Source organism: Dendrobium catenatum, unplaced genomic scaffold (assembly GCF_001605985.2).
Source record: "Dendrobium catenatum unplaced genomic scaffold, ASM160598v2 fragScaff_scaffold_390, whole genome shotgun sequence".
NCBI classification, from domain to species: domain Eukaryota; kingdom Viridiplantae; phylum Streptophyta; class Magnoliopsida; order Asparagales; family Orchidaceae; genus Dendrobium; species Dendrobium catenatum.
In genome coordinates this window covers 9,051,241-9,061,402 of record NW_021318852.1, presented here as the reverse complement: position 1 = coordinate 9,061,402, position 10,162 = coordinate 9,051,241, and the positions used below count along the sequence as shown (strand labels likewise).

Genomic DNA, 10,162 nt, shown 5'->3' with positions numbered 1-10,162 from the left:
TAACGGCAGTATACGGAATTTACACAAAAATTCCTAAAATCAGAAATTACCAAATTAATACAGAACGTGCACAACAACAATATAAGACTTTTATTCTACTGCTCAAATAAATTCCGACATCATATAAATTTACAGTCAACATAAAACACCGCCGAATCAAAACTAACCGGTCGAAATTCTCCAGAAAATAATCAAAATATGCAGAAATACTATATCAATAACATACCAAAAGTTATGCGGTGAAACTTTCGTCAATAAAAAACGGTGCGTGTTTTTCGGTAACGAAAACACAAATCTGAGCACAAAATTATCAAAACTCAACATCTTCGAAAACAGAAATAGGATTCGGAGTTCTTACTGCGATATAAACACTTCTCCCAACAGCGGCGACGGACGAAAAGCGCTCAGCGGCCTCCAAAATCCAGCTTTTCCTTTGCTTTCCTTCTCCTTCTCTCTCCTCAGATATTTTTTATAAAAAAATGATTTTCTCTCTCATCAAATCGAGCTGATTTTCTTTTAAAACAAACCTGATCGGCCCGGCCGATCGCCACACCGTCCAGGACGATATGAATAAAATCCAATCGTCCAGGACGATATCTCAGGACGATAATTAATTTCCTTGGACGATAAAAACCCTTGCTCACTGACTTTTGCCATGCACTGATCGTCCCAGGACGATCCAAAATCGGCCCGAACGATCCTGGAAGGAAATCAAAGAAACGAGCTCTCACAGAGTCGATTCTTGTATCTTGCATTATATAGTGGATTCATCCAATTGAATCAGGGCCCTGGTTTTCCCCTTCCATTAGAGAGAGGATTCTCATCTCACATAATTTTTATTTGTACATGTTGAATTTTTGTTCAAAGCTAAGATATAAAATGCATATTCCACCGTCATAAGTTTTCTAGCTTGTAACAAGTTAGATATAGATTTCATGGATAGCTTACCTTGAATTTGAAACGTTTTTATGGATTTCTCATATAGCCATTTATTAGCTTAATAAAATTTTAGGCCTTTGTAGAAGGAGAGTTTGACTTATATGCCTTATAATATGTTCATTGACTATATGTTTATTTGACCAACTATGCTTGAAAGATGGTTTGAACAAAAATAACTTTAATATCCCTAGAGCCTTATCAAATTATATGAAGCTCTAAAATTGAGCAACATCATTGCTAGCTTCTTTATACATATATAGTCATTTAGTGATGTGGTCATTGCTGATTTCTTTGTTCTTTCATTTGAGATATCTTCTTATGGCATTGTAAGAAGCCCATGATAGTGTGATATGACATTTAATATCATAGGAATTTTTTTTTTATGTTAGTGTTATGAGCATATGATCAAAGTAATTTTTTAACAAATCATATGACTTATATTAGTTTTGTGCAAGAGAATTAAGGTTATTTAGATAGAGACTTACAGCAAAATCATATTGAGGATCAACAAAATATGTTTTAATCAGTTACAATCAGTGATTAAAAAAAGTTCGAATATTATTTAAACTTAATTTGAGCAATGTTTGAACCTAAATTAATTATGATTTGAACATTGTTTAGATCTTATTTGAACCATATTCAAACCTGATCTGAATCTGATTTGAATCTTGATTGCATTCTTAAATGGGTTGAAATATAATTCGAATCTTGGTTTGAAATCTTATTCAAAGCTCTTTTGACCATTGATTGAACCTTCTTTGATCTAAATTTGAATACACTTCCAAACTTATTGAAGTAGGGTGGTAGAAAAATGTTAAGATGAACTTCACACCCAAAGAAACATTCCCATGATGGGTCCTCAAGAGAAACTCTTAAGAGATATTCCCATTTGTCAACATAAACTAGAAGATAGAAAGACATGACATAGGGGTGTCAATATTTGACATGATCCGAAAATTCGACTCGAACTCGACCCGAAAATTTCGGGTCAGGATCAACCCGAACCTGAAATGGGTCGGGTTCGGGTTCAACTTTTCGACCCGTTTCAAAAATCGGGTATGGTTTGGGTTAACCCATTGACCCGATTTTGAACCGAAAACCTGATTTTGACCCGAAAACTTGATTTTGACCCTGCAACCCGAGATTGACTCAATTTTGACCCAATTTTTACTCGAAAAAGAGGAGATAGACCCATTTTGACCAGAAAATTAGAAATTTTTTGTTGGAAACGGGTCATTCGGGTCATGTCGGGTTGACCCGGACCAGAAGCGGGTCGGGGTTGGGTCAGGAAAATGGACCCGTTTTCTAAAATGGGTCGGGTTCGGGTTGACCCAAATAGTGCCAGGTCAGTTTTGGGTTCGATCCAAACCCGATCCGTGACCCGAAATTGACACTCCTCTCGTCATGACACTAGTTTTGAAGATGAAGAAAGGCACATTAGCAATAGAATTGGTGAAACAAAAAATATTTAGAAATTGCATCCTCAAACATTCTAAACCTTTTCATTTTTTCTGAAGCAGATGCTTAGGTATCTTCAACAAAGTTCACAATATTTCTTTATATTCTTCATACATCAATAACTTCAATGCATGATTTGTTTGAGATTATAGAATAAAATCTATGGGTTGAGCAAAACTTACAACAAAATGTTGCTAAATACTAAATGAAAAACAAACTCTAAGAATCATTTGAAGATTTTGTAAGTGGTATTAAATTGGTTTGATATGGAAGAAATTTAGAGAAAATTTCAACTCTCTATATGCCCAAACATTTGGGTCTAAAATTTCATTATGATATTCTATATTACATTTTTAGTAAATTTATAGTGGAGACAACCCCATCTTGAGGCAATGGACCAAATGGCACAAAGAATACTTAGAACCAAATCCATATAGGAACTGGCATGCACATGAATAAAGAAGGAAGTACTTTATGAAAAAAGTTTAAATTAATTATGTTTTAAGAATCAATTAAGTGATTAGGTATGTTAGAAATTTAATTTAAAAATAATATAGTCGCACATTGAACGAGCGACTTGCACCTAACTTAGCTGCTGGTTGGACTAGCCTTTAGAACACCCCAGAAACAAAAATAAATTAATGTAAGAGCATACACATGCGTACACTAAGGAAGAAAGCACTATATTGTCTTCTTACTCAAAAGAAAATACAATATGACAATGAAGGCTGAGGCCATCCAAATCAAAGAAAATATATTCTAACTTTTCTTCTTTATCTTATGTGGAATGGCAGGTTTATCGGGCATGTAGTGTTGCAGCGCCCTAAGAGGTTATCCCTCAACTCATGCAGCTCTGCATGATACAATTGTCTCCTCATTTGTAGACGGAATGGTCGTAGTAATGTAGTCATCTGTGGGCCATGATTAAAAATCCTGTGATGTCAGCTGGCAGGAAAAAATTCTGAGATGGACACTACTCTTCGTAAGATGGTCGACTCGCAACCATGGTATGTGGCTGCACAAATGATGGGATGCCACTGAAGTAGGTGTACTTTGTATGTACAGCTTCTGTATAACGATCATCCTCCATATGCATATGTCTTTGCATATCTTGGATCAGCTCTTCCATATGGTCAATAACTGGTTGGGTCACTCCTAAGTCATTTCTACCAAAATATGGCTGCAATGTGACCCCTGAATTTTAAAAAATGAGGAAAATTTTATACTTTTAAATTAAATCTAGAAAAAACAATCTAATTTTTCACAACTTAATTATTATCCTACACTGATTATTCTACATATGAAATTCATACAATTACTTCTACGCAATTTTCTTTTTCACATTCTTAAAACAACTCAATATGCCAAATCTTCCATCCTAAAAAAATATAATGGTGATAACTTTGCCAAACAAACAAATCACTTCAATTCCTACCACAACTTCAACAAATTTGGCTTAGCCATACACAAATCAATCCAAAAAAATATATTCAAATACCTAAAAAAATAGGCTCCTACAATCACTTGCAAACCGTAATACATGAAAAATTTGGGCATCTTAAGTAATATAACACCTCCCTAACTTTAATACTTCAAGAAATAAAATAAAATAAAATAAAATAAGTCACCTTGAGCTTCGTACGAAAATCGGCGGTCGAAATGCGACTGTAGCGAATGGGGATCGGGCTTCGGCAGAGGAGGAAATGGAAAGTTGGGAAAGCGCAGGTTATTGTAGACAGAGAGAGACCGAACGCATCTCTCTGTCAGGTGACCTGATGCAATAATTTGCCCAAAACAGGTGGCTATGCCTATTTCTAAATTAATTTTTAAATGTATTTAATCCCCTAATTAGTTCTTAAACAATAATTAGTTTAAAAATTTGCCCAAGTGCTTTATCAGAGATACAAGCTATAGAATATAGCTAAAAAATAGTATGAAAACACAAGTATTAAACTTCCGGATTCGTCCAGACAACAATCTAGACGCGCCATGTTACCCAGATAAATCCGGGGCCTAGTGTATCCGGTTGACGTGGTGCATCTAGATTAATGTCAGGACGGTCCGGTCACTGGACGTAATAATTCGCCCTCTTCATGAGCTTATCACTTGATGTATCTAAGATATCTTTTATTTGTGATAACTTTTTTTACTATTTTTTAAAATAGTTTTTTAGTATTCAAACAGTTTTAATACTAAAATACTGTTTTAAAAAATAATTAGAAAATTGTTTCAAATAAAATCATAGTTTACTTCTCGTAATTATCTGGCTTTGTAAGAAATTTACATCATAATCTTCTCTCTTCTTTTTGAACTGTTGGCAGCTTCTTATGTGGCTCACTCCTTGAATTTGGGGCAATATAACTGATATTTGGGATTCAAAATGATCCCTTTTAGATTAAATTGGAATTAAATCGGGATAAATTTTATGTCATTTTCCTGATTTCTATTAAGGAAATCATAAAGCAGTAAAAGCTTCGTAATTCTTTTCATGAAAAAATGCCATGAGCGCAGAAGGCATCGATCCTGCGGTGTTTGAGCTCATCGTCCCTTCTCAGTTCCTCTCTTTCTCTTTTCCCAACCCTCTAGCATCTCCAGGAAACCCCTACGCCGATGCCCTCCGAGTCGCCGTCGCCGATTCCCCGTCTTCCACATCGAATCCTTCTCTACCAGCGATCGCCGCCGTCCTTGTCCCTCACGGTCGCGAAGACGATTGGGTATTTTCCACCGCAGCCGGCCACTTTCAGCTCCTCCTTTTCTTGTCATCTCCTAAACTTACCATCTCCCGCCTCGTCCTCATTGGCGACCTCCCATCCCCCTCGTCCTCCTTGCCGCGACCCTATCATCGTTCCCAGCCAGACGGCGAAGGGAAGTTATTGGATTGCTTCCAGGAGAGCCTCACCCCTCTTCTCCTTGCCTTATGCCCTAAAGCTGCGTTTTTGAATGGCGTGCCGACGATCCCCTTTCTGTCCTATGAGGATAACGTCATTCGATCCACTCCTGTTGAGAGGTTAGTAGGTCCCTCCGCCGGGGAGATGCTGGTGGAGGACGTCGAGATTGACCTATCGCCTTCGTTGCCGGAGCGCCGTCGCCGGTTGCGGTTCAAGAAGATGCCCAATCTCATTCAGACCCAGGTACGGCTCCTTCCCGAATCTGTTGATGCTGGAATCTTTCGGCCGGAGACGGGTTCGTTGGTTCAACCTTATCTTTCACCCATGGTTTCCGCGCTTTTTTTGAACGCTTCTGCTATCGATGATGCCTTTGCTTCTGGCTGTGCGCCATGGGTTCTATGCGTTGGGGTTGGTGGAGGGCCGCTGCTCGCATCTCTAAGATGCCATTTAGGGTTTGGTGTATTAGGTGTGGAGGCCGATGTTGTTGTTTTGAGCGTTGCAAGGAGGCATTTTGGACTAGTTGAAGGTGAGTTCTTGAAGGTGGTTGTGGATGATGGGATCAAATTAATCGAGGATTTTGCGCTAGAACGATCGAAGGGAAATCTTTTTCATGCCATCATGGTGGATTTAGATGAAGAGGATCCTATGAAAGGTATCGGTGCGCCACCAGCGGAGTTTTTGCAAGTGAGTGTTCTTGTTGGGGCAAGAATGGCTCTTTATCCGGATGGGATTCTGGTAGTAAATGTTATTCCTTCGAATGAATCATCATATGCAAATATGATTAAGCTTTTTCGAGAGGTTTTCTGTGAATTGTATGAACTGAGAGTAGAAAATGGGGAGAATTTTGTTATTATTGCAACGGTTTCTCCAATTGGATCGGTTGCAAAGAAGATGAAGAAGCAGGTTGGAATTTATGAGAAGTTGAAGAAGTTAGATTGTGAGAGATTTATAGATCGTATAAAGAAGATCTGATATTTGATTTGAAGATCAAGTTGTGGATAAAGCCTTTATGTTTGTAAAGATTTGCCATTTTTGGCGGAGTTTGTCCACTGTAGTTTTCTTTTTTCATTTTTTCCCAGAAAATAAAACTCTTGTTAAGTTGATGAGAAATTCATTTAGTAAACATATGAAATTTTATGAATAAAAGTAACTAACTTTCAATTATACTTTGATGATGCCTGCTTCTTGTTAAAGTTCAACCGAAAACCCCTTCCAAGGCTTTGTTTGGGATGACTTTCTTACTACTTCTTAAAATAGTTTTTTAGCATGAAAATTTTAGTTTTTAAACTAGAAAGTTGCTTTAAGAAGCAATAAAAAAGTCGTCCCAAACGAAGCCTAAGAGTCAATTTTTTGTTTCATTCAAAGTGTTTTAATCAAAATTTTAGAATTGAGTTGTATTGAAGTGGGTTATACTAATTTATGTTTGTTTTGTAGAAATTCATTTTTTGTGCATTCAGTTCTTGTGTTTGTTTGAGCTATTGTGAGTTACATTTTTATCAATCATTCTCACTTGTTTGCCCCTTTCATGTGGTATCATGCTTTTTGTTTCATTGGCTCTTATGAGAAAAATTATTAGTTAGATTCTCTTTGGAATGAATCAACATGACAGAATAGATGCAACCCTCTATGCAGTTCTCATACGAATGCTTAGTAGTCTTGAACTAACCATTGCCTTCCTAATCATTTTTCAGTAAATATAAATGGAATATGTGATCTATTTTGTTCCATATACTTCCAAGTAATAAAATCTCTTGGTTGGGACAAATAACTCCATTCCACCACATGCCGTGAACTTTTGAATATACCTTCTTCCAATATACATAAGGAGCATCAAACTTAGCTCGCTTGATGTTTCTAATCTCGTTTGTTCTTCATTGAGATGAGTTAAACATGTAGGATTGAACTTGATAAAAGAGAAATAATATGAAGGCAATTTTAATTAATTATGTAAAGACAATTATTTCGAAGACTTACATGTCACAATTAGGTGAAATTATTTTGTGCGGATGCCGAATGCTGTCCAGAGACCAACTAGAATGCGTCATGTCGTCCCCTGCTCGGTACCCGGCTCAGTATTGTTGATGTGACATATTCTGGTTGGTCTTCGGATGGTAAACTCCATTCGGCATCCGCACGTAATAATTTCTCCACCAGTAGGCTCAACATATTATTTTTGCGTGTTGATGCTGGGTAGTGTAGTCATGAAAGTAATGAGAAGGATAGTAAGAAGGTTCAGGGTAGCTAGAATGTTAAACAGAACAAGATGATTGGGGATAGTACTTTGGTTGTATGTAGATTGGTGATTGTGTAGGTGGTCTTGAAAATGGATTTGTGAAGATTGAATATGGATAAAATGGAGTGATATATGTAGCCGATAGGGAGATTTTGGTGGACTCGGAGATAGAGGCGTATGGGTTGGGGTGTCAATATTTGACACGACACGAAAACCCGACCCGGACCCGACCCGGAAAATCCGGGTTGGACCCGACCCGATTTCAAAACGGGTCGGGTTCGGGTTCCAGAAATCGACCCGTTTGAAAAACGGGTTGAGTTCGGGTTGATCCGACGGGTTGTCGGGTCAACCCGCAAACCTGCTGTCTCGCAACCCCGTCGCAAACCCGCTGCCTCCACGCCCGACCGCTCCGCTCTCCGCGCAACCCGGCCGCGCGACCCCGCTTCGGTGCTCCGGGTGGTAGTTGTGGTGATATTGGCTGGTGTGGATTTTATAGCCGTTGGAGTGGAGGACATGATGATAATGGTATTAGTATTTCGGCTTCAATTTTGTTTTGTTGTGTAGTAAATATGAGTTAATAGATTTACCATTATGCTCATCTTCTCCCCTATAGAACTTTGGTAAGGACAAGGAAAAATTATTTGTAAATTTACATTACAACAACATCAAGCCTTTATCCCACTACGTGGGGTCGGCTACATGAATCATTTTTCTCCATTGTGTCCTATTAAAGGTCAAATTCTTGTTTAAATCTAATAAAGAAAGGTCATTCATAATATTTTCTAACCAAGTCTTTAGGTCTGCATCTACCTTTCTTAACATAAGTCAAATCTAATACCTCTACTATCCTAACCGGGTCATTGGAAGGCCGCCGTTTTATGTGACCAAACCATCTAAGGCGACTCTCTCTAATCTTATCTTCTACTGGAGCTACTCCAACCTTTTCACGTATATGCTCATTTCATATCCTATCTCTAAGGGTAAAGCCACTCATCCACCTGAGCATCCTCATCTCTGCCACACTTAACTTAGTATTATGTTTCTCTTTTAATGGCCAACATTTAGCACCATAAAGCATTGCAGACCTCACTACCATCTTATAGAATTTCCCCTTAAGTTTGAGAGGTACTTTTCTATCACACAACAAGCCCGATGCATTCCTCAACTTCAACCATCCAACTTGAATTCTGCTGATAATATCCCTATCTATTTCACCATCACTCTGAACAATAGATCTAAGATATCTAAAACGTGTACTCTTATTAATGGCTTGATCGTCCAAAGTCACAATCCCCTCACTAGGTCTATTACTACTAAAATTATACTATATATATTCCGTTTTAGATCTACTCAAGCGAAAACATTTAGTCTCTAATGTTGACCTCCATAATTCAAGTTTACTTTCAACTTCCTCACTAGTCTTATCAACAAGAAGAATATCATCAGCAAAAAGCATACACCAAGGTACATCCTCCTGCAAATGTCTATTTGTAAATTTACATTAAAAGATTATAAAGAAATGAGATCATTGATGTGCTAGAAAATTTGTAATGGTTGAATATGTAATATGTTAACTTTATACAAATATTCAACACACAGATATAAATTTGTAAGATATATTAAAATTGTTTATGTGGAATATCCTAGAAAGAGAAAAATTATGAGGTCTGAGCCAATCGAATAAATCTACTAAATAATATAAATAATAATCCCTCATTTCTTCACAGTTGAAGAAGATTGAATTATATATAAATTGTAAACAATTATCTGATTTATGTTATGGGAATTGTGTAAATTGAGTGTTCACTAGCGGACTGCTAAAACTTAACAATAGTGTTCTATGTTAAAAGTCAAGCTATAATAGTTGGATTACATAAGTCTAGCGATGATAACGACGATTGTTGATGATGGTTGTTGTCAATAATCGTTGAAAAATGCAATAGATTTCTTTTAACTATCTCAACCCTTGAACCTCCCCTCCTATAGAAAATGAGGTCCTATTTATAGTTTTTTTTTGAGGTATTTTGATAAATTTGGTCATTATCCAAAACACTTCATCGAACGACTCATATTGATCCTTTTGATTATAGATAATTTATCTAGCATTTTGAGTGCCTTAATGATGTTAGAATCAAATGATCTTAGGTTTGTTAGATTCGTCTCAACAAGTCATTCGATTTGATTATAAGCACAAGATTTAGAGATTGTTTATTCGTTCAATTAATCTTTAGATGTTTTCAAATATGCTTCAAGTGCTTGATTTGAGTTTATTTGGACTCATATCAAATCATCTATGGTGTTGATGGGTTCGAATTATTGAAATGTTTAGTTCCACTATACGTTTGCTAAAATCAGAATTTGAATGGTCATAAATTTAATTTTTGAAATTTTCTATTCAAAATTTCTTGAGATTTGTAATTATCAGTTGAATTTTTTGGAAATGTATCAACATTAAAAATAAACATAAGAATATATGTACTAGTCAATGCAATGTATATATGAGCGTGTTATAGCTTTCTCTCACTTTTTCTTTCGTGCATAAGTACCCGCACCACACACTGTTTATCACAATCTGCTTCATGTGCGCACATTTCTATTGTCATATCTCTCCTCTTCCTATCTATCATGTCATACTTCTTATGCA

General features: G+C 36.8%; 1 protein-coding gene across 1 annotated transcript; it reads left to right on the top strand.

Moving 5' to 3' along the window:
- The first annotated feature begins 4,873 nt into the window (after positions 1 to 4,873).
- Positions 4,874 to 6,449, top strand: LOC110105812 (eEF1A lysine and N-terminal methyltransferase). The gene has a single exon (XM_020835456.2). The coding sequence runs from the start codon at positions 4,899 to 4,901 to the stop codon at positions 6,255 to 6,257; it is 1,359 nt and encodes a 452-aa protein (XP_020691115.1). The 5' UTR covers positions 4,874 to 4,898; the 3' UTR covers positions 6,258 to 6,449.
- Positions 6,450 to 10,162: the final 3,713 nt, after the last annotated feature.

Bases quoted from the DNA above. Each gene is read 5' to 3' on its own strand.
- LOC110105812 (XM_020835456.2), top strand. From the start codon at position 4,899: ATGAGCGCAGAAGGCATCGATCCTGCGGTGTTTGAGCTCATCGTCCCT.